Below are 25,230 nucleotides of genomic sequence, written 5' to 3'. Positions count from 1 at the left end.
CTCCATGATATATACATTAAGAAAAGAGTATAGCATCACAGTCACAAAACATAAGCTCTGTAATCGGATTCTCTCATTTGAATCCTGGCTCCACCAACTATAGCAGTGTGATATGAGAAAATTACTGAACCAATTAAAACCCGGTTTCCTCACTCAGTGGTGGTAATAACACTTGCAGCCCATAGGGCTGTTGTGAGAATTAAAGGAGAAAACCCTTTAAAATGTTTAATGCAGTGTTTAGCACTGACCATCAGCTATTAGTTAAGTCAGCAGTCCTGAATAACTAACTAGGTAACCCCAGCTCTCGGGCCATTCTCCCTGCCCCTGCCTCCCGACCTGGCATTGCTAAGACAAGGGCCAGTTGCTGAACGAAGGAGTCCTTTCCCAGAGGGACATAGGAAATATTATGAAGGCGGGCTAACTGGGGCAACTCCTTTCTGAAACTCCTTTCTTTAGGATCGTGAACTTCGGACCAAACTGGCTTCTTGCCTTGGAGGAAGACGGCTCTTGTAGGTCCAATTATGGAACCACCGTAGAGAAGGCACGCAGTAAACTGTAGCAAAATGTGATGTCATTGATATCCCCGAGGGTCACTGCAATTCTCTGGCCACAGTAAGAAATCCTTTCTGAAGACCCACAACAACCATTTACTTGTTACTGACTCCATGTTACCGGTCCTAGTTGTACATAGTTCATTACTGAATGTGTGACTTCTCAACCTTCTCTGTGCAAACCAAGGATAGAAAAGACATCCGTAAACTAAAAAAAGCTGGTTTTTCCTTCAAAACTGGCTCCTGATCTTGTCCTACTGGCCACAGAGTTTGGAGTTTGACAGATGTTTTAACCAGCAGTGATATCCAGGCCAACATGGATATTTTATAAACAGCGGTAATCAAACCAAGATCTATATCCAAACTGAAAAGCTTGAGAGAGAAGATTTTTCTTTTAGGACAATAAGACAGGGTGTTTATACACACAGGGTCAAGGAAAGATGATGCAAGCAACCACTGAACGAGAGTCAGCTATCCAAGAGGCCATTTCTGTTCGGTGGTGACAGATAACAACTCCAGAGGCTGACCACGGACTACTTGACCTCGGACAGAGATCTGGGTGTCACTGGCCCAACTTACACTCTTCCCTTTTAGCCTCTCCTAGAGACTGGACCACCCAATGCAGAACTAAGTTATGTCTTGACTGCACTGTGCCTGGCTGCCCTGTTCCGATCTAAGCCACATTCTCCTCCAATCAGACCAGTCCCATCATGAGTGCGAGAACCATCTCTAACCTTTGCTTCTACCTCCCACCACTCCCACACCAGATCCTAAAGCCCTCTCTGGTCCCCTTCCCCTGTAGCGATGGGTCACACTGGACTAGCACTCCTTATCCTTCCAAGAGATTCCCTTGTTAACGTCAAAATCCGGGACCCACTCTACCCGCTGAAGGAGTGATTTCATTAATATACGTGGATAACCTCATACCACTCTGCTAAATAGATGTTATTATCTACCACTACTCTCCTGTTTTTATGGGGATGAGGACACTGAGGCTAACAGCAGCTGGGTCCCTTGCCCCCAACCACAGAGCTGGTAAACAGCAGAGCAGAAATACGAATTCAAGTCTGCTTGTCTACAAAACCCGAGTTGTTAACCACTATGTTATACAGGCTAAGTGAAGAAAAAAGCCCCTATTTACTCAACAGTGCTGTTCAATGTGTTTATATTTTATAAATCACAATGGTAACCACACACTTAAGAAAAATAATACGGTGATACATGATTATCTTGTGGGAAACATTATTCAGGAAACAGCCAGTGCTGGGCGTGGCCACGGATCTGAATGCCCACTGCAGCAATTCCAGGGCTCCCTGGAGTCCCACGGCCCACAGATGGAAAGCCACTGGCATAGGACGAGGTGACTCTTACGATACACTCCTGCTTTAACTTCCTGTCTGTGGTCCTAAAATTTGAATTCCTGGGGGACTTTTTGGTGCTTAGCTTCAGTTTGGTTTCAGATCAGTCACAGCTGGGGGGAGGTGAAGTTCGTGGAAGTTCCTACGCCTTTATTGGCGGTAGTCGCTGGTCGGGAGAATCCACCCTGAACTTGGATTTGTTTGTTGGAGAAGAGGGGCTGGAGGGCAACGTCACTCAAGTAGTCAGAGATCTAAGAGGGGGGGTCTGTCAGTACTAGCGTGACTCTCTCCTCTCTCTCTCTCTCATACATACACACACACACACACACACACACACACAAACACACACACGCACACGCACAGGCCCTCCATGGTACCTGACCTCAACTCACCCAGTCTTTTATTTTGAACCAGGGTAAAAATGAAAACAGAGAAGGGTTACGGAGAGTAAGAGGAGGACAAAGAAAGAACAGGGAGCAGGGAACCCAAACATGAAAGAGCTGACTGCACTCGTCTAAAGGGAAGATGTGCAATTTAAGTGGTCAGTGGGGAAGCCCGGGCTTCGCAGTGAACACCCCCTTGTCCACCACCAGAGCCCAGGTGGGAAGCATCCATCCGGGTGACCTGTCTCCAGAGCAGAGAACATAACGCCGACTCCGAAAGGGAACCCGGAGGGAAGCCTCCATGCCCTTTTCCCCAGTGACAAGTGGGTAGAGGGTGAATTACAGAGCACTGGGAGCTCCCCTCCGAGGAGGCCCCCACATCACAAAGGGTTATATTTATGGTGGTTATTAACTAGGGTTCAATTAGGATCCACGCGCAGCCTTGCGATGTGTCACAGGCTTTGAGAGCAGGAAAAAAGAGACACATCCCATAAACAAGCATGTGGCTTAGCTTGATCTTCTGACCATTGTTCTATCAGAAAAATAATAATCATACAGCAATGTTCTAACCGAAGCATTTTTAAAATAATTTCCCTGATGAACATCAAAACCGAAAGCCCACACACTCATCCGTTCCTACCGATTATCTGGATCAGTAGGAGATGCTCAGAGTGTGACCCCAGGAGGCAGGACCATGTCTCCGCTCCAGGCAGGGCTCGCAGACTGTTAGCAATTGATGGGCTGGATTATAAGGTCTGTAGCCCGGGGTTTGGCACAGCTCCAATAGGTTAAACAATATGATAGTTGAGGGCGTGTTGGAAGGGGGAAGGACGAGAGGGACTCTTCGAGGACATTAAGTCTAAGCACCTAATTCTGAGCGGACTCATCCTCACTCGATGAAGCTGCTTTCTCTTCTCATCAAACATGGCCCCCTTCTCGTTCACCTTCTGCAGATCTGTCCACTTGCCTGTTTCTGACCAGCCAGTGGCCTCCCACTGAGCACCCTTGGTGATGCCGTTGAGGCCTGAATGAGGTGGCCCCAGCCTCCCTCTCCACCCTCCCTCAGGTTGTCGGGCGCCACTGGCCAGTCTGTTCCCAGACCTGCCGTACCCTCGCCCATCGCCAGCCCGTCACTACCCCCTACCCTCCGCCTCAGCACTCCTCATCCTGTCTCCTTCCCCCTTGTCTTCTTGTGGTTATTTTTTTAGCCAGATGCCACTCAGTCCCCAGGTCTCAACATCAGTTTCTTAACCCTCCTCCTCTCCGATTAGGTTGCGGGGCCCCATTTAAAATCCTCCGAGCTCTCTAATGCTTCTCCTTTGCAGCACTTTACATGACATCAACCTTAAGTGTAATTTAGGACCTGTCTTCTCTGCGAGACAGCAAGCTCTAAGACAATGGAAACTGCCTCTGTCCACGGCGCTGTCGCTTGTAGTCACACAATGTCTGGAACACAGCACGTTTCAGTTACCACTGGCTGCCTCTCTCTTTCTTCCCGCCTGTCTTCTCCTGACTCTCCTTATGTTTGCTCTCACCCCATAATTCAAACTTTCAGATCTGGGTGCCTGGCCTGCTCAGCCCTGAGTGGGCAGGGAGTGGGAGCTGCAGCATTCTGCTTATCCCCCCTTCCCCAGAGTTTTGATTAAGACTCAACGGCAAAGATACCCCAAACCAGTTCCATTTCAGTTTCAGCTCCCCCACGGCCATTCGTGTGGTCCAGGACTAAGGAACAACTCCCCAGGGACCCACCTGGCCCTAGAAGGGTGGCGGGGAGGAGGTGAGGGGTATGGGACCGCCACAGTGACAGAAATCATCATGCTTCGTCGCAAATGCCATCTGAAGGGCAAACAGCTACACCCATCACTCTGCTTCTCAGTCACTGTCCCAGAGCTTGAGGCCAGGGAGAAAAGCCATGGCCTTGAGCCCCTCTCCTAACCATTCTGTCACCAAGGCCCAGACTCCTGAAAAAGAGTGGCAGCCGAGACAGAAGGAAATGACAAGCAGGACACGTCAGAGCTCAGCCTGTCCTGTCAGCTCTCCTCAGAGCCATGAGTGAAGGTCTGGGCACAGTCTCTCGTCTCAGATCGGACATTCCTGCTGGAGGCAAAGGCCATTCTCTTCACGCTTCCTTTGTAACATCCAGATCCCTGACCCATGGACGTTTGTGTGAAGTGGGGGCCCGAAGACAGAGACAAACCAAGGGAGGACAAAAAACGATGGGAATCTAGAAAGTATAATATTTTCATCGTTGATAAGGTTAAAAAATAAAGGCCTTTGTTTTAACTTTTCCTCTTGGAATTTCTTTGTTGTTGTTGATAATAAGTATAGAAGGATTTGACTACTTTTGATAAAATTAGATACACTAACTACTAACAGGAAATAAGATACATCCTATGTTTGATTTGTACTAAACTTTGAAACCAAAAGACAACTAATGAAAATTTTAAATTCGCCAGTTGGGGGATTTGCAAAAGGTTGCAATAAAACTTGTCTCTGTGGTTGCACGTTTTATGGAGATAAATGACTGTTCTGAATGAGGTCTACAGAACCCTACTTTCAATTTGTATACACCTTTTTATAAGGCACTCAGGTGCTTTACGGGTATTTTAACATTTATCTTCATAATACCACTGACCTGTGGGAAGCTATTACTGCTCACTGATTTCATATTTCGCTTCATTGTGTTTCAGAACACTTTTGCTGAGACAGCGGTGCTAGTAAGTGGATACAGCATGGACTTCAGAGCGGCTGAAAACAGAATTAGAATGCTGGTACCTCCCCTTAGTAACTGTTCGTCCTTAAGCATGTGACTTTGCCTCTGAGTTTTGGTCTCCTCATCTGTACACTGGAGACGACATCTGTCTTGTTTTACGTTTCCATGTTTAAAACGATGTACGAGTATTGAAGGCTTCCACTTATAAAAGAAGACACGCAGGCTCCTGGAAAAATGGGAGCCGTCATCATCAGCATTTGTCATTATTTTATTTGCTTGTCACAAGACCTGGCGAGGGAGCTAGCGCAGGTGACAGCCTTCATTATGTAAGTGAGGCTTCATAAAGGAGACCAAAGCTGAGATGGTGTACGTATCACGTAGTGTCACAGAGAGAATGTACATTAGGGTCAGGACCTGGACCCAGGGCCCCCGAATCCATTTTGTCCAACAGATTAAACTCTGTTTCTGTATAAGTTGCACATATATATTCTAGTTGACTAATAAAAAAATACCATCGTACGTATTTCTTAACACTGCCAGAGATAGTGGAGCATAACTGTAGCCGAGACCTGAATTTGGAGTTACACAGACCAGGATCCGAACCCCAGCTCCCCACATTCCAGCTAGGAGACCCTGGACAAGTTACTTAGCCACTTGGGCCTCAGTTTCTAAAAATACTAAATACTAAATAAGGGACAGCTGGACAAATTCATCATTCTTCCAGGTCTAAAATTCAGTGATTACGTTTTAGTAAGTCCAGCCTAAACTTCCCTTTTATGGTCCCTTTAAGACCAGCACACCCTCATTTTCCTTTCAGCATCGGCGCTGCCCCACCTCACCCCTTCCCTTTGGTACCCACACTGCGCCCATCACATCTACTATTTTCCTGACTTCAGTGATGTACATTAAATCGTACTGGTGCATTTCTCATTCCCCACTGACACGTGTATACTTAACCATGGACGACACTTACAACACAGACACAAGTGGAAAAACCTCTCCGCGAGTCAGGAGACATATGTCACCCGCAGAACAGGAATATAAACAGTCCTTTCAATTCTCGACTCCACCTTGTAAATCTGTAGAATGGACACTTCTGTTGCATGCATCTCGACTTGGCAAACATGCCTTCGAAGTTCCCCCTGCAGCCCTCTTTCACATACAGTCATGTACAGACTAAGAGTACAGACCCTGAACGGCCTGCAAATGGCAGCTCCAGGCCCAGGACGATGGTCTGACTTAAAAAAAAAAAGCACCTTGCTGTCATTTCTTTCCCTAGGTCACTCTGAATGAATGGATAGCCAGAAAAATAGTTCCAAACCAAACTGCCCAGGGATCCTGACACGTCGTCCACTCCCTCTGGCTTTCCTCCCCTTTGCTGACACCAAGGCCACTTCAGGTCCCCACTCAGTTCTCTCCAGTTTGAGTTCTTGTCGATCAGTGAAGCGGACAAGAAGAGCCTTTCAGGAAGAGAAACCATCCCAACACCAGCGTCTTACACCTAGAACATAGTAGGCACTCGATAACTGTCTGATGAACGACTCAATGATGTATCTAATAATGTTAAAAAGGCAGAGAACATACACAAGAAAAGTCATCGACCACCCAAGGAGCTATCCCAGCTCAACTGCCTGTCAGCTACCCAAGGGGTCTGTAACGTGGACTCTCCCTGAAGTAACAGGGTTTGTCACCAGCACAGAGCTAACGAGAGACCCTTAAGGTCTACATTTTGCCTTTAGTCCACCTTTCCTCCTGAATCAAAATCCCATATCCTAACTCTGTCTTTCCCATCATTCACCCATCTGGAGGGAAATGCAATCAAAAGAGAAATGTGCTGATGGAAGGAGATCCTGCAAGTAGTGGTATGTTCCCCAGTGACGAGCTAGAAAAGAATAAGAAGCCGGTGAGGACGTGGAGGTCTGTCAGACAAGCAGCCACCAACTCTGCGGGGACACAGAATGGGACAAGCGGTCTGGCGTAAGGCTTAGTGGAGAACCCCAAGATCAGCGTGAAGGTGCGGGAGACCTCGTCTCCTCCTGCTGACTCGGCCCCGCTGACTAGCTCCAAGCCCCTCAGACTGCCCCGCTCAGCCTCAGTTTCCCCATCTCCTCCTGACAAGCTCTCATGCCTCCTCCTGCCACACCATCCTTTCCTGGCGTCCCACCTCTCCGCTTCACCCACTTAGAGCAGAGGAGACGGGTAAAAGACGGGTCTGTACAATCTTGCTAGGTTCACTGCATGGAGATGCTATACAAATACCAAGTGCTAGCATACTATTACCGCACAGATTTAAATAGGGCTGGGGGCCCCCGGGGCTGCGTTCCCGACACCTCCCCCTTATTTCCCTCACTGCTGCAGAGACCGTGCTCCGAGTGGAAAAGTGTGCTTTCCTGGATCTTTAGCTGCTTGGGAAACTTGTGTATTAGGGTGGCCTCTTTACAGAAACCCTCTAAAAATACCTATCGCTGTATATTTAGTTTCCGATACCGTCCGTCCTACCCGCAAGCTGCAGGCTGAACCACTCTGCATGTGCCACTGGCAAGAAGCTGTGGCCCTGCGACGGCAGCTCCCAGCAATTCTGCAGCATTTCCTCGGCTGTTCTCTTCCCTGTTCCCTTTAGCCTTCATCTTCCCTGTCCGTCTGGGTTATGCACATCCCTTCCAATGCAGCTAAGAGTATGGTGATGGCTCCCTTCTCCTTACCATGCCCTTTCTTCGGAGTTGATTCCAGGATAAAAGAGACTTTGGAGTTGATTCCAGGTTAAAAAAAGATGGTGCAGCACCCTGAGCAGAGTTGGCACCAATCGTTCCGCCCCTGCTCAAAGCCTCCCCACTGCCCTCTGGCTAACGTACAAGGTCTTTGGCATGGCCTAAACTGGCCCCTGCTGACCTCTCCAGACTCATCTCCCACTATTCCACTTGCCAAAACCCCAGAAGTGTCCTGCTCACCGCTCTCACCTTCAAGGATTTGTACACAGCTTTCTTTCCCCCAGAAAAGCTCTTCTGCTTCGCGGTCTAGCCAAGTCCTACCTGCCCAATAGTCTTTGGCATAGGGTTCAATAAATGGAAGCTTCCGTTATATGGGAAATGCCAAGTGATGTAATACAGCTGCTTTGTCCTTATCCTTCTCCTCCCGCAATGCACAGCCACCCCTAGGAGGCTGGGTCTTCAATATTCAGCCCTGACCCTGCTCCCAACCCATCACCCAGGAAGCAATCCCCAATAGGTAACGTTGACAACTGGATAAATAAGCCCAAACATGACTGGAAGCCCAATACCTCTTAATGGCGTAGAGACTGAGCTCCCAAACAGAGGGATCAGAACATGAGCAAGTAGGGCCGACTCATAGCTCCGTGAGTGGGGTGTAGACACTGCCTGGCTCAGCCAGACCAAGTGGAAAGGAGGGCTCAGAATAGACAAGCCCTCAGCCCAGCCCCAGGCTTCCCTCAGCACTCTGTTTTGTATCCCATAGGTGATAAGAGAATCTGAGATGAAGCAAATAATCAAGTCAATTAGCATTTATCAAGTACCCGCTAGAATCCAGGCACTGAGGCTCCAGAGATGACCGGGGTTCAAAGACACGGTCCTCACCCTCACTTTTGCCCTCGCTCTGACCCACGGCTTAGGAGGGCCTCTGAATGCTCACCCTCTTCTATCCCTTGCCTGTCTGTTCCAGGTACTATGGTCTGACTTATTATTAAGACTAATATATGAGTACTTAATTTTAATGACTTAAAATTATTTTGAATTCTCCAGGTGGCCTGACAAATGTTTAGAAATAGCATCTCCCGAAGTGTTACCAATACAAGTGAAATCCCAACCTACGAAAGTGAGCAGTTTGTTAAAAAATGGCAAGTCCCACTGTCTTTTAGAAGAAATGAGACTACGTTAACTTTGTTGTTTCTCAAGCCCAGCAGTTGCTGGACTATTCAACCATAAAGGTTCTGTTGAATAAACGGATGGATGGATGGATAAAAGAACAAGCCAACTAAAGAAGAAATAAGGGGAACTTCTGATCATGGCGCATTAAACCACAAGACTTAAGCTATATGCCTTCTTAACCACAGAGCAGGAAGTTTTACTCCAAGCCCTTAGAGAGAAGGCTTAGGAGGCACACATGGGCTCTGGTGTCTTCCAGTCCCATGTGAAGCCTCAGCTTTGGACGGGGAGCATTTGCCTTCTTAGGCCCCTCCCTGAGTCCATCCCACACGCTTCAAGGGGAAAGAAATAATGTGTGGTCACAGAGCTATAGAAGAACCATGGAGCCCGTCAAGTTGTGAGGTGACTTACAGCGTGAGAGAAGGAGTGTGTGAGAAGGAGCTTGGAGCCAGAGGACGTGGGCTCAAGTGCTGGATCTAGTACCTCCTAACAGATCACAGACCCTCTCTGAACCTCACTTTCTTCATCTAGGAAATGAGAATAACAAGATGCCATTATCAGGATTATGGGGATTAGATGGATAATGTCCATGAATTAACTTTCAAACCACCAAGTCCCTCAGCTCACAGACCTACGATTACTAAAGGTTAGAAGGTCAGAGGTGCAGGAAGAACATGGCGGCCCCGGGGCCCCCACTACCCATCTTAGCAAAGGTCAGGGATAGAAGTCTTCCTCCGAGCCAGCTGACACCTCAGCTCCCCCTTTCCCCCTCCCATCACACACTGAAAGCTCAGGAGCTGTGCAGCCTTGGCCTAAGGCTCTGTGCTGTGCTCCAGTGCCTGTCACTCTTCTTGTGCACAGGAAGGAAATGTGAGGTGACACCTGGGCTGAGGTGGGAAGTCAGAGCTGCCAGCAGAGACTACTGTGGGGGTGGGTGTCAGGAAACCTGGGGAGGGACGTGCACGGGGCAGGGGTGAAAGCGCCAGCCCGGGGTCAAAGGGCATAGTTTCAGCTCCCAGATCTGCTGTCAAGAAGCCGGTGGTCTTGGGCTGAGCACGTCCCCTCTCTGAGCGCCAGGTGACGGAGCTCTACAGTCTGCTCTCTCTGCCTCCCTGGGTTGATATCGCAACACATTTCACTGCATCTGAGACCCCAGCAGTGGTACGACACCCCATGACGTTATGTACCACGAAGAAAGAAAGAAAAATGCTGCCAATTGAACCGTTATCAGGCCATTATTGCAAGACCTGGGCTGATGGTAGAGATGTTCCAGAAATGTGCCTCTGAGAAGGGATGTGACGTGTGCCGGGAAACACCGTGTGAATGTCAGACCGAATCTGATCATCCATTCATGAGGGGTAGAACCGCGGGCCCCGTGCAGAGCTCAAGAGTGCTCTTCCCGGGGCGGCCGGATGGCTCAGTTGGTTGGAGCGCGAGCTCTGAACAACAGGGTTGCCGGTTTGATTCCCACATGGGTCAGTGAGCTGCGCCCTCCACAACTGGACTGAAGACAAAGAGCTGCTGCTGAGGTTCCAAAAGGGCAGCCTGATGGCTCAGTTGGTTAGAGCGCGAGCTCTCAACAACAAGGTTGCCGGTTCAGTTCCCGCATGGGATGGTGGGCTGCGCCCCCAGCAACTAAAGATTGGAGTTGAGCTGCGCCCTTCACAACTAGATTGAAGGACAACGACTTGGAGCTGATGGGCCCTGGAGAAACACACTGTTCCCCAATGTTCCCCAATAAAAATTTTTTTTAAAAAGTGCCTTTTCCCTGGAACACATTCGCAGGCCAGGCTCGCACCCACTCACATGCAGGCGAGGGCACAGAGGGCCTTCCGGCCAGGCTAACAGAGGACCCTCCTGACTCTTAGCAATCTGTTCCTTTACCCACATGGCACGGCAACCCTTGTGCGAAGGCAGGGCTGAGCTCCCCTTTGTCTTCTCTCGTCCTGTCAAGTGGCCCAGTGCCTCCACCTTCCCTCACCCCTCCTAGTCCTCAGATCCTGCACCAGAATGGCACTGCAACTTGTCACAAGGCTTCTTAAAAGGTGACATCCAAAAGATGTACATTGGAGCATCTTCAATAATGATTTCTAATAGCCAAAACCAGAAAGTAACCTAAGTGCCAAATAATTGCAAAACTGGAGAAGTAAACTGTGTGTATCTATTTAATAAACGGCTGATCCGTCATTACAGATTTTAACCAAAATATGGAGTCATACATATGTGCTCACACTATATTGAGAAAAGGCAGCAAAATTATAAGCATTGAGAAAGAGCTTGCTTAGCATTAAAGAGCCAGAAGGAAATACCACAAAATAATCAGAAAATTTTCTTAATCAGTGACCAGTTTTTTTCTTCTTTTGACTTTTCTGTATTTTCCATATTTTCTTTAATGAACATATAGTAATCTAAAATAAAAATAAATAGATGAGATTGAAAATTTCACACAGCATCTGACACATACAAAACTCAGAGGAACAAGAATTCACACATCGTAACATATAATATATATACATCTCAGTACTTTTCTTCTAGGTGGAATCACAAGATTTCTAAGTGACTCAGATTCTCATTGAGGCCTTTTACTATATAGCACATATTACTGATTTCAGGGACATTGAAAACATCACCCAGCTATTATCAAAAAAGTCAAAAGATTAAGTGTTGGCAAGGATGTGGAGAAAAGGGAACCCTCGTGCACTGTTGGTGGGAATGTAAATTGGTGCAGCCACTATGGAAAACAGTATGAAGCATCCTCAAAATATTAAAAATAGAGCTACCATATGATCCAGCACTCTACTTCTGCGTATATATCTAAAGGAAATGAATCATTATCTTGAAATGAAAAGATTTGTCTGTACCCCCATATTCATTTCAGCATTATTCACAGTGACCAACATATTGAAACAACCTAAGTGTCTGGGAACAGATAAATGAATAAAGAAATGTGGTATAATGTGTGTGTGTGTGTGTGTGTACATAGTACGTACACAGTAGAATATTATTCAGCCTTAAAAAAGAAGGAAATCCTGCCATTCATGACGACACAGATGAACCTAGAGGACATTATAATTAAGTGCACATAAGCCAAAGACAGGCACAGACTTACCAATCTCACTACATGTGGAGTCAAAAAAAAAAAAAGACAAACTTATAATAACAGAAAAGAAGGGCTGGAAGGTGGGGAAAAGGGGGAAATACTGATCAAAGGGTGCAAACTTGGTACAAACTTTCCGCTCTAGATGAATAAGTTCTGAAGACCTCATGTACAGCACGGCAATTATATTTAATAATAATGCATTTTATCCTTGAACTTGCTAAGAGTTGATCTCACCACAACACACTACAGGTAACTAGGTGAGGTGACCAGATATATTCGTTAGTTTGATTGTGGTAATCATTCATCAGGTATACACATATCTAAACATCCACATGGTACACCATAAATAATACAATTTTTATTTGTCAATCACAGCCCAATAAAGCTGGAAAAAATAATAAATCATCACCCGCTGTGCTTTATCATTTCCTATGATCCTGTGCTTCTGAAATGCTATGAACAAACTGTATCTTTATACACCAACTTGTATTTAAAATGCAGTAGTAGAATTTTCTTTTAGCACAATCACCTTCAGAAAATCTTTTGGTAAGATAACACGTGTTTTTAAACATAACTTATCATCTCTATTTATCCTTCCCTGTATCGAGGGGTTGGCTACCTCTTCCATTTGTACATTCCAGTCCATTATACACCTTCAACTTTTTCACTTAATCACAATTGGTGCGAAGGTAAAAAATCGGAGTATTATGCCTATGCCACGAGACAATGAATAAATGCAAACATTCCCAACTCTCCTCAGACTGTACCTACGCCCACTCCTCTGGCTAGTCCCTGGAAGAAATTTCCACTTTGCTCCCCTCTCCTTTTGGTCAATCGTAACGGTGGCTCATTATTTCTCCCCTCCCGCCTCTGCTAGTCCACTCTCTTCTTTCCCTCACAGGTCTGATGGGCGGCTGGGTAAGGGAATTTCCAGGCCCCACTGCTAGCTGCCACATTCACGCAGGACACGAGCTCTCCCGAGGGTCTGGGCTCTCCCTCCCCTGTAGGCACCCCGAGCCACCTGACACAAACACCAACAGAAACCACAGAAGTCCAGTGAGGCGTGCCCGTCATCCCCAGTCCCAGGGCTCATCACATATGCTGCCAACGGCATTGGATCAGTCCCAATACAGGCACGTACTATTCATTACCAACAGAAAAGATGGTTCGGATATTTCAATAAATGTACTGTCATCATACGTGCTGCCTACGACACGAGGTCGGCTGCAATATGGTATTAATACTATATTAATTTCCAAAGAAATGATTTATCTAACGTTTTAATGGGATTCAATGTTACGCCTCCTCATGTTCATAAATCTGCAAATCATAAAAAATTCTGTTGTCAGAACACGAGTCTCGGTTATCAGTCCAGAAAATGTGGTTGGAGTCTTCCCCAAACTCTGAAAGGCAACTGCACTTGATGGCATCTTTTGGGCCACCTTTTGGGTGTGGCCCTCAGGCTAGGACCAGCTGGGACATGTGAGTTTAGCACGAGCCACGCACAGGATGGAAAACCAGAAGCAGCAGCAGCCAGGCCTTGGTTCCATGCCCTCCACAGAATGCCACACGAACGGTCACCTATGGTCCGGCCCCATAGGAAATTTTATCCCGGAACTTTCTCCTCGGTGCCTATTGCACAGACTGTGTCTTCCCACCCCAGGAATTCCTTGCATCAACCACTTCATGACACCACAGCACCTCCTCTTCCTCTGCCACACACACACACACACACACACACACACACACACAAAGAAGAGAGAAGAACTCACCCACTGAGGACCACAATGAAGTCCATGACATTCCAGCCATTGCGGAGGTACGAGCCCTTATGGAAGATGAACCCCAGGGCCACAATTTTGATCCCAGCTTCAAAGCAAAAGATCCCAATAAAGTACGGTTCTGTCTTCTCCTGTGGGATGAAGAGCAGAGGTACTGGTAAGGGGGGGACCGTGCTTCGTCAGACGCAGGCAAAGACACGCCCTGCCACCCCCTCCGCTCTGACCTTTCCTCTCTCCTACAGGACATCTGCCCCCTGTACACGTGGGAAGTGAGAGAGCTGGAGGACTCGTGAAGTGCACTGAGCAAGGGAAGCTCAGGGGACCAGCTGCAGGGATGGGTGGATGTGGGGTCACACCCAGGAGCAGACTGTTCCCCTAAAGATGATCAACGGTGCTGGCTTCACCCTGAAGGAGCCGGCTTTGCCATGGCTGGGCTTCACTTACATTGGAGGCTTAAGAGCGCCCATCCACAGGTAGGAACTGCTTCCCCACACATCTGAATTTTAAACAATCTGTTTGCTCTCTTTAGGGCAGGAGTGTCCAAACTTTTTTCAACGTTTTTTACCAAGAGCCATATGTGGTAAAATACACAAACAGCCGGGCCACTCACTCGAAGTGAAGTATCTATTGCCTCACCTGGTTTATTTAAGTAAACTAAATATATTTTTGGAATTTGCTGTGGGCCAATTAATAATGGATCACGGGCCGCAGTTGGCCCGCGGGCCGCAATTGGACACCCCTGCTTTAGGGGTAATACATGATTTCTCTAAGGAGAATAGGACCGTAACGTGTAGGAAGTTCATAACCATGGACGCGCACAGGCTCTGAGCCCCCCCCGCCCCCCCGTCCTCTGTCCTTCACCTCCCTTTCTCCTCTCCCTTCAAAAGTCCCCTCAGGAAGGGAATGGACCCCGTGCCTGCCCTTCCCCGTTGGTGGGCATCGTGCAGTGTGCGTACAGTGTTTGCGATGCCCTCAAAACTTCCTAGGAGTGGGAGTTGAAAAGGTCAGTCCTCTTGTCCTTATGAATCTCGAGGGGGTTTGTCACCAACTTGTCCCTCAGTGGAGAACAAACTCCTCACAGACTGTGAGGCTGGGGACCAGGTGAGAGAGCAAAGGAGAAGGGAACTGGGGGAGGCGGCCACATACCAGTCTGCGGGACATCGGGGTCTTGTCGTCCTCAGGAAGATGCTGCTCCAAGGCCAAGACGATGCAGTTGGCAATGATGGTAGCCAGGATCATGTACTCAAACGGCGTGGGGAAGGGGGAGTTAAGGAACAGATTCACCAAAGACAGAGGGACGCAGCCTCCTAGGTGGCTGTGCACAGAAACACAAACTGTCAGCCCCCCCGTGTCTGTGGGGGCTGCACGATTTACAGCAGGCAGGCAGGACAGCGGATGGTCCTGGGAGACTATACCCATCTCTGATTGGGCTCGGAACACAAAGCATCTTCTCCAAGAAAAGGAAAAGTGGAGCCGAGAAATACTATAGTGATAGATAAATGGTAGACACTCCAGGTACTTAGTGAACTCGTTGACATACCCGGGAACTAACTAGGGCTGAAAATGGAAGTGGGAAGAAGGAGGAAGAGATACTGACGCCACCACGGGCTCCTGTACCTCCCAGTCTTCACACCACTGTGGACAGTGACACTTCAGCAAGGATCCAGCTGTGTCTCTGGGAATCACAGCTGGAGTCCCCGCCCCTAGAACCTCTGCTCACCTGAGTAGAAGAGCTCTCAGAAAAGGAACAATTCTCTCCACGTGAGCTCCTTTCTATTTTAATATCCAATTCAGAAAATATTTCATGGGGCCAGGAGAAGCTTACTGGGTGCCCCACCTTATTTTCTCCAAAGCTCCTATATCCACAGGAAACAGACACACATCATGGGTCTAAATTCGGGAGAGCATCGCTGGGGCGTCTAGGAACCAAACTACAAATGAATGGATAATGCATTCAGGGTTTTTTTTTTCCTCTTGCATTTTTCTGAAGACAGGTGAGGGGGCTCCCTGTGCCTTTGTGAAAAACAGGACTATGATTCTAGTGCCAGCATCCTGACTCCTGCAGAAAGGCTGTGCCACAAACCCAGTGGGGAGTCGGAGTGGGGGCTGTTAGTAAAGACAGAGACAGGAAACCACGGGCTCCTGCGCTGAGCAGCTCTACACGTTGGATTTTATGATTGTATTCTTGAACTATTGTTGTGACAAACACTAGCCAGCTGTTGCCCTGGTCATGCTGAGCAACCTATGTTCTGGCAGATTCTGGAACCCAGGCAGGAGAGGGGAGGAGTAGATCTGGCAAAGTGGGGGGAAGGAAAGGGACCGCTCTCCTGTCTGCCCACATATCCAGGCTGGCTGTGGAGGATGCAGCACCCAGAGCCCCCCCCCAGGGAGTCCAGGTGGGCCAATCCTAACATGCTCCTGATGCCTCCCCACCCCGACCGTGGACAATGGCAAATGAGCATCTAGGGCGTCTCTGAAGAGGGGCAGGACAGAGGACATGTGCAGGCAGAGGTGGCATGTGCAAGGAGATAGGTGCTGCCCCACCAGCTGGCCCTGGTGCGAGAATGGGAAGCTGCAGGGGCTGAGATGACTGACTTTTCATTCTCATTTGGCAGCGCCTCTCCTCCCCCATCCCCGTGCATCCCTGAGTCACAGCCCAATCTCCAGCAGCTGGCCGTCCTGCCTTCCCACGCACCCCAACACTCACACGGGAGCCATATCCTCAGGACAGCTCTGGTGGCCTCTGCCGCCCTGTGGAGCTCAGCCATCAGGTCTGAAAACTGGATGGGGCTCAGAGGATCTCAGAGCCAGCCCACTGCCTCCTCTCCCTGCTCTGCTTGCTCAGATTGTCCCGTCTGAGCGCAGCCGCTCAGCCCACCTAGCCATTCCCCTTCCTTCCATCTCTCTGGGTACCACAGGGCCCCTGAGAGCTAAACACGCTGGCAGACAAATACCACAGATGCCCACCTAGCTTGTGTGCCCACTTCCCAGGACAAACCACCCACGCAGCTCACCCAGGGCCCCCAGTGCCCACAGATCACAGGGGGATTAGTTGTCCCCACTCTCATCACGAGCTCTAATGCAGAGCTCTGAACGAGTGTAAGCTGACCACGGACCACCCCAGGACCCGGTATCCCTTAAGCCCTCTGAATAGGCTGTCTTGTCCTGGGCTGGGGTCAGGCACTCAGAATTGCCCACACCCAAATGGTAGAATGAAGATGGCAGAAGCAGTGGCCAGGGACCCAGGCCCTTTCCTGGGGCGATGCCGAGGGGATGGGTGCAGAAAGGGAACTGAGAACATCCTGCAAGCCACTGACAAATGACAACAGAAGTTGAAGGCCTTTAGGGCAGTGTTCTAAAATGCAAGTCATGGAATACTAGTGCTCTAGGAACTTGTGATCAAATACATGATCGAAAGCCAGGGTTCGGTCAAGTGAAGCAGATTTCCTCCCAGCAGACTTCCCGGAGCCTGTAATACTATCGCATGCAGTGAGCAGCACCTCCCGCAAAGGGGCCTGGGAAGCGTACATAGAATTCCCAGCTCAGTTCACCATATAACCCTTTGGCTAGAGCATCTCTCTTAGGACTGATGTGCACAGGAACATATTGGGGACGTCCTGATACAAAGGGCAGATCTGACTGCCAGTCCCCATGAGTGGGGGCGAGGAGGGCTCGTGGCTCTGCCCGGAGTGAAACTACTGCCCCTTTGTTCCTAACAAGTGGGGACAAAGTGTGGGCCTCAGCTGGCCACTCGCTATGGCTGGCATCACCACCCCATGCGAGCTCAGAGAGCTGCTGAGCAGGACCGAGGAGGCGTCCAGCAGCTGACCTGGGAAGCGGGACTAGGGACATGCACATTCTCATTCAAGCTGCAGACATCACGAGCTCTCATTGGTCTGATTGGGGTCAATGACTGCTTTGGGGGGAGGGGGTTCAGCCTTCTTCCCCTCAAAACCTTAAAGTGATAACCACAGACTTAAAAGTAAATGAGCTCTTAGTTGCTGACCTATAGGCAAGACTGGTCCTGGCAACCGTCCACCCAGCGATACCCACGTGGACTGCTGCAGCCCCTCTGCGCCCCTCTCTCTGCCACCCCTCCCCGCTCCACTTGCACACCTGCATTTCCCTAAGTATATAGCTCCCTGCTGGGATCTTTAAGCTCACAGAGCCCAGAAATCCAGGTGCAGATCTATGAAGCCTGCCAGGGAACCCAGGGCTAGCCTCAGGAAGCTGTAGCCATCACTCCGTCAGGTGCTCAGGGCAGGAGACAGGCTCTCGGCCCCGGGGTGCTGATGAGCCAGGCGTCCTGGGACTGGCCAGGTGTCTGGATGGCTAAGAATTCCTGGGGTCACGATGAGTGGCGCTGCCTAAGGCTCTAGAGGCCAGCATCTCAGGTGAGGATTTGGTAATTCCAGGTTTGAGAAGACCCCACTCCCATGTCCTTCCCCCACCCAGAACCTCTGTCTATGGTCTGATGTCCAAAGACCTGTTCAGAGCAGAGATTCTCTGGCTTACAATTCTGAAAACTGTTCAAATGCACCTACCCTTGAGAGGGACGTCCCTTTAAGTCTCACAGATCACCTACAGCTCAGGATGAATTCAGGTCTGGGACAGTGAAGAGGTGAGATTTTGACGCAGAAGAAAAAGTGAGACTGGGCATTGCGTGTCTCTGGGGACTAGATGGAAGAAAGGATGGTAAAGAAGAAAATATTAGTAGAGAGGCATGAAGTCCTCCCGTTCTGCCTGGGCCTCACCCACTCTCCCTTACAGCCCTCTACTCTACCCCTCCTGTCCCCTTCCCTTTTAGAAAACAGCTCAAAGAGTGGGCACCTGGGCTTCTGCTTCCTCCAACACTGGCCTTTCTCCTCCTTTCTGGTCAGATGTCAAGATCAAGGTGAAGTGTGTCACCTCATCTGTGAAGGTTTCTCCCTGTGCTCCATAGCTCCTGGCATGGAGCAACTGTATCATTTCTCTTCATATTTATCTCTCCCCAAACAACTATGCCTTGAAAGCAGGAACCATATTTTGCTCATCTCTCTATCGGCAGTGCTTAGCAGAGCTCCTGGTACACAGTAGGTGCTCACTCAATGCTCAATGCAGGCATGAATGAATTGTGAGGCATCTGCTTGAACAGCAGCTCCACTGAGGAGCCATCACAAGACGGGGTTGTCATCCCTCACGGGCTCAGGCCGGGGCTCCTGCTCCCCCGACAGCCTGAGAGCTGACTCAGAGGCACCACTCCCATTTCTCCTGCCACAGAACTCCGCGACCCAGAACAATGGCTCCACTGCATCTCCAAAGGGAAGAGCCTGGACTCAAATAATGGCTCCTAGGTCAAGCAAATGCACCTCACAGGCTAGACAGAGGTGTGACTTGGAAAGATCAAAGGCAGCGCCAGGTCCCCAAGGTCCCCAAAGAACCACACCCTTCACGGGACAGAATGGATGGAAGCCTGTCCAGGACTCTGTGACTCCCATTACATGCTGTGCTGGACACTAAACACATTTTGGAGAACGTTCTCTCTCCCTGGTGTCCACTGTTTGTGATTTGAGATCTTAAACACACAGAGGTAACGGAACAGTGCAACATGGGAGCCTGAAGGCAGGGGCTTTGCATGTCTTATTCACCTCTGCACCCCTGGGGTCCAGCACACAGTGGGTACTCAATAACCAGTCTTTAATCAATCAATTATTCAATCAATCAATCAACTGATAAGCGAATAGCACGCAGAAACCAGAGCCAGCGGTATCCTTACAAAAGGTATCCTGTACTTTTTCCATGTTGTCTAGACATTTGAACTTTTTGCACTGTATCCTGTGTATACACATTAGCTATTCCTAAAAGAAACCAGTACGCATAAAAGATCCCGTTCATGTGGGGAAAAAAAATGTTTTAAGGAGCAAATGAAAACGATCTGTCCTACTAGAAAGAGAATGAGTTTTCCTGGGGTAGTGGGGCTATTTTCACTTCCTTCGCTTCTCCTTTATGCACTGAGTGTTATAATGAGCATGTATCAATTTGTAATTATAAAATCAATCAGAGCTATATTTACTCTGAAAAAAAATCATACCAGGACAAAAACCCAGCCCAAGCTGAGGGTCATGGAAATCAAATACAAGAGAACAAAGGGACCAGACCCAGTGAGGAAATGGCCATGAAAGTGCTTTGAAACTTGCAAAGACACCTACCTCCTCGCCCTTACCTGTCTCTGTCGCCTGGTTCGCTAGGGGCCTCAACTCATAAACTTTCCTGGCAATCTCCCAAACACCCCGTCACTCCTCTTTCCCTCTGAGCCCACTAATGAGGACCTGTGTCACTCCAACTTTCCCTTCCCTGTCTAGCGGCTTCAAGACAATCATTAGGGAAATGATAAAAATAGGTTCGCTTATTGATTTATCTCCTTTACCCAAAGCTCCTTCCTTCCAGTGGTTGACTTGTTTCCTTAGCAACACAGCTAATTTGAGCAGCGCTTCTTGGCCTGCACACCTGCCATTTGTTCATTTCCTTCCTGAAGCACAGAAAGCTGGGCAAAGGGACAGGGCTGTCCCACGGGCTGCAGTGGTGGCGTTGGCTCTGCTTGTCGATCCAGCACTGCGGGCCTGGCCTGGGAGGTGAGCCCTCCCTCTGCCTATACCAGCAGCACGTGCTTTATCACCACCTCTCAGGTACAGGACTGGGAAGGACTTAGGCCTCTAGCAGCAAATCGGGGGTGTTCCAGGGGAAACATGCATCTCGACACCCCGCTAGACTCCTCTCAGCTGACTGGTCTCAGAACCTGTGACATCAGAACACTAAGGACACTGAATGTGCAGGCAGATCAAGATCTGTACTCTCTCTCCAACCCCAGGCCTAATGGAGAACCGTTTTCCGTGGGGAGTAGCCTGTGGCCACTCAGGCACTTCCTGTAAACCTCTGGGGAGTCTAGAAGAGCCCACAGTCTCAGGGGAAGCATGCCTCAGCCTCCTGTACCCACATCCACTCCTCACCCCAGGCCCAGAACATTCTCCCTACGAGAACGTCTGTCTCCTTTCCCTCCCTTCCATACCAGCGTCCTGCAAATGGATGTCTAATTCTGAGAGCCGGAGGAGTCTCAGAAGATGGGTGTTTCCACGCATGTCTTCCCACCCCTCCCTCACCTGCACATAAATATCATCTAACAAGTGGAATGTTGACTCAAAGACAGTCCTAGGGAAAGAGTCCTGCCTCGTGTGTGACTACGTCAAGCACCACACCAAAGAGACGTTTTAAACATGAATGACAGTGCAGTACAGCTATCCAAAGCTTTAATGCTACTTTTCTTACATGAGAAGACTCAGCATTGCCTGGTGATCTAAAACACAATGGAGAAAATGAAGTTGGCAATGGAAAACCAGAGCCAGCGGTCTCACTGCGAAAACCACACAACGTGGTACTCAAGTCAGGGAAAACTCCCGCCACCCATCCCCACAGACCCAAACTAGAAATACAAAAGGTTCAAAGTCTAAAATGATACACGACCGAGAAAGCCTTTTGAAAACCGTAAGGTGCTACACAAATGCACAGTCATTTTATTACCCTACTAAATCAATCTGGAAGCATCTGCTATGGCTGTAAACTTTGGGGAAAGCATCTGTGAGTGGTCACGGCCTCTCTTGGAGTGGGCTGGCTGGCTGCAGCCATGGGCTGACACTGAAGAGACCCACCACAATAAAGGATTTCAAAGAAAATTATGGTAATGGGTCTCTGGGAAGACAGCAAAGACATTTGGCCTGGCACCTCCCGGGAATATGGAAAGCACATCCAAACACCGGTCTCCAGAGGAGGATTTATAAAGCTGATGGCTCTGATGCAATTTCTCCCGGTGATTAGAAGGGACATTAATCACACCCAAGGCCAAGGCTAAGAACAGAAGGGGTTGAACTATCACAGAAGTCCGGCTCCAGCTCCTACAGACCCTGATGGAAGTGCAGTGAGATCATAGGGTGAGATCATATCGCCCGTGCATGGGCTGGGACAGTGACACATCTGTCCTGGAAGGACCAGTAATATTGAAGAGACAGGACCTTGTGCCTAAAGCCCAGACACAGCTAGAGGCACCAGCAGCATTTCCACAGAGTGTGTCTGCTCCCTCCGTCTCCTCATCCTCCTTAGAGGCTGGTATTCTCACACAGGCCATGAGTGCAGGTCCACAACCCTCCACAGACTGAAAAGAACAAAAGCAGCTCCGTCAAAACAGGCCTGGGGCCAGCTCCTCCCTGAAAGGATATTTCACCTTCTCTCCAGATCCTGGTAGGGAGGAAGAGTAAGTATGAGATAAAAAGATGGAGATCCAAAAGGGTCTCTCAGCAAGCCTTCTCCTCCCTGCCCCACCAGGTGAGGCCAGGGAAAGAGGTAAGTAGAGGCCCCAGGAGCCTCGGCCCAGAGCTGACATGCTCTGGATGGGCTCCTTCTGGATTCCTTTGTACTCACTGCCGTGGCTGAGCTAGCAGGACAGGGAAACACACAGGACTCACCCAAAGGAGGGAATACACAGAGTAACCGTATTCTTTGAGGTTCGGAGGGGCTACAGATGAATTTTTCAATTTCCTAAAAAATAATGTTAGTCACGTGAACTCATCCACGTGTGGACCACCCTCATATCTGGGGTAAGTCACACCCTGACCTCCATTTCCATCTCTTTTTTCAGTCCTTAATGTTAGGTTTCCAGTCTCTGTCCTGGGCTGATCGGCAAAGGGCAGACCACACATGGCAGAGTCACCGAATGGCAGGAGGGTGGAACCCCTGTGTTCACCACGTGACAGTCACCAGTGCACAACTCTGGCCGCACATCTGGAAATCCACACTGCGTCTCCTCCCCCACCTGTGACAGGAGAAATGCTCTGTTAACAAGTCAAAAAAAAAAAGAAAAAAGAGGTGGAAGCGCTGCTTACTTCGTGTCGGCCCATGTCATTATCTCACTGCTTTCCTTACTGCAATTTTTCTCACCACTCACCAACCTCATCTTAAAAAAAAAAAAAAAAAAACAGACTGAAAAACCAAACCCCTTTTCTTTTTTTAAAGCAAAACAAAACAAAAATGCATCACATGACTTCCAGCCTTAACATCAGTTTTTTAACTTTGGTTTCCATGGTGGTGGGATGCAACCTGCCATCGCCATGGCAACAGCTGCCTCTGTTCAAATTCACCATCTGACAGGCAGTCCTGCAAACACACACACACACACAGACACACACACAAACACGCGCGCAACTTGCTTGCGCGCGCTCTCTCTCTCTCTCTCTCTCTGTCTCTCTCTCTCTGTCTCTCTCTTGCTCTCTCTGGCTGTCAAGATGGTAATGCCATTACACCTACTCCTAAAGACTTAAATCCTAATGCATGAAAGACAACGAGAGCACAGCAAAGAGGCAGAGACCCCGAAGGCTTTCTGTCTGCCAATACTGTCCACTGCTCTCTTACGGAGCTCAACGGACTCAGTTACTCAAAGCAAAGGATTCTTAGCATTATGACTCTTTTCATGTTGGCTTAAAGCTACATTCAAACTTTCATGAATTCCCATCTGACTTCCACGGGCCTGCCCTCGATAGCAAACGACTGAAAACAAGTTCATATTATTGCTACTTGGGTAAAACGCATGCTGAGGTCAGTTCCAGGCTCATCTGAGCCCCAATTCCAAGAGGCTGGGGAAGGGCAGCTATGAGGCATGAAGACAGCACCAGCTGCCCTCTGCCTTTTACCTCCGTGATAGTCAGCTGGAGAAGTCTTAACAAACTCACTTGGTATGTGTCTGATTGAAGCCCGGACTCAAAACGCTGTCATTCAACCCACAGCTTTGGTGATCAGAAGACTAATGATTGAACAGTACAGAAAAGGGAAGAAAGAAGGGGGGTGGGGTATGGAAAGCCTCAGGAAGAAAACAAAACAGCAGTGGGAAAATTACCTGTTTCAGAAACCAGACGCTGTGTTTTGATGACACTCTGATGGATTCGAGCCCATCCCGAGTTCCGGCAGCCACATGCATTTGAGGGAAAGAACGTGGGCTGCAATCAGCAACCACACCCAAGTCTATACCCTACTTCATATCAACACGGTACTCTGAATGTACGAAGAAAATGAAAAGCCTTTTGTGAGAGTCCACAGATCATTTCTGGGAGAATTCTTGTTTTCCTTTTGAAAACCTGCAATATTCCCCCCGTGTTCAAAGATACCTACTGAGCCTCTAAGCCATGTGAGAAAACTCTGAGGCACGAAGGACACTCCGCTTGGGAAGGGAAGAAGACTTAAGAGTGACCTCAGAACTGTTTTCAAATACCCGAAGGGCTAGCTTGTCCTAGGGGGCTTAGATGCTGTATAAGTTATTCCGAGGGTAAGACTCAGACCAAAGGGTGGAATACCCACCGAGAGGCAGACTGGGGCAACACAGAGAAGCAGTTGCACGGATCCATAAGTGAATGGACTACGTATTTTGTTAAGCAGTCAACTAAGTGTTGTATTAAGAAATAACAACCAGCCTCTCTAAAGGGAGAAAAGCCCTGACGTCCAGCATTTGCCAATTTCTGGAGTGTAAACACTCTCTCCCTGGCAATGTCAACCTGCCAACTTGACATCAATGCCCATCGAACTGGGAAGAGATACACACAATGGACATCCAAGAGCGGGGACCAGCCTGTCCCAGCACACCACTTACTGTAAGTTCCATGTCTCTGGGAGACCACTGAGGATACTGAGGAAGAAATTACTGGATCGGAGAGAAGTTGAGCTGGAACAACCCTCATAGGCCCAAGGGTTGGTTAACAAATGAGTAGGAAGCAAGGTCAGTGCTTCTCCAGTCACTTGCTCGAGGGCCTCCTGGATCAGCATGACTTACTCTTGTCCTGTCCCCTAGCCTCAACTTGTCCCCTGAGCTACCCCTGCATCCGTGGAATCTGAAGCCTCACCTGTATTACAGAGGGCTGGTACCGGTGCAGCTGGGTGTGTGCTAGAAGCAGCACAGGTGAGTGGTTTGCCAGCACCATGAAACATAACAATTAATCAGCCCGTTCTCGCAGGCTGAATTCTGGGAACCCAGGGGGCTCCTGCTATTTCACGGTACCCTGCAACAGGACTGAGATGAATCAGCCGGGACCCGCGACTAAAGCACCATCCAAAGAAACAAATCAGGTAAAAGGCTCACTTCTCCATCTAGACCAGGGGTGTCCAAACTGTGGCCCGCGGGCCAACTGCGGCCCATGATCCATTGTTAATTGGCCCGCAGCAAATTCCAAAAATATATGTAGTTTACTTACATAAACCAGGTGAGGCAATACGTACTTCACCTCGAGTGAGTGGCCCAGCTATTTGTGTATTTTACCCGCATATGGCCCTTGGTGAACAACGTTGAAGAAAGTTTTGGACACCCCTGCCCTAGAAGATCAGCGGATGTCAGCCTTGCTGCACAGCAGAATCACCTGGAAAGCCTTTAAAAATAAAAGATACAGGTAATCCATCTCC

At 48.9% G+C, this 25,230-nt stretch overlaps 1 protein-coding gene across 8 annotated transcripts in view; it reads right to left on the bottom strand.

Moving 5' to 3' along the window:
- The window catches only part of CACNA1E (calcium voltage-gated channel subunit alpha1 E), a 412,260-nt gene that overhangs the window by 233,203 nt on the left and 153,827 nt on the right, over positions 1 to 25,230 (bottom strand). For all 8 annotated transcript variants that reach the window (XM_033092609.1, XM_033092608.1, XM_033092610.1 and 5 more), the window contains 2 exons: positions 14,911 to 15,016; positions 13,756 to 13,895 (listed from right to left, as the gene is read on the bottom strand). In XM_033092609.1, coding sequence (XP_032948500.1) covers positions 13,756 to 13,895; positions 14,911 to 15,016 — 246 coding nt within the window. The remainder of the gene's footprint in view (positions 1 to 13,755; positions 13,896 to 14,910; positions 15,017 to 25,230) is intronic.

The sequence above is a fragment of the Rhinolophus ferrumequinum genome, chromosome 22, assembly GCF_004115265.2.
Source record: "Rhinolophus ferrumequinum isolate MPI-CBG mRhiFer1 chromosome 22, mRhiFer1_v1.p, whole genome shotgun sequence".
Taxonomy (NCBI): Eukaryota; Metazoa; Chordata; class Mammalia; order Chiroptera; family Rhinolophidae; genus Rhinolophus; species Rhinolophus ferrumequinum.
This window is presented reverse-complemented; position numbering and strand designations above follow the sequence as displayed.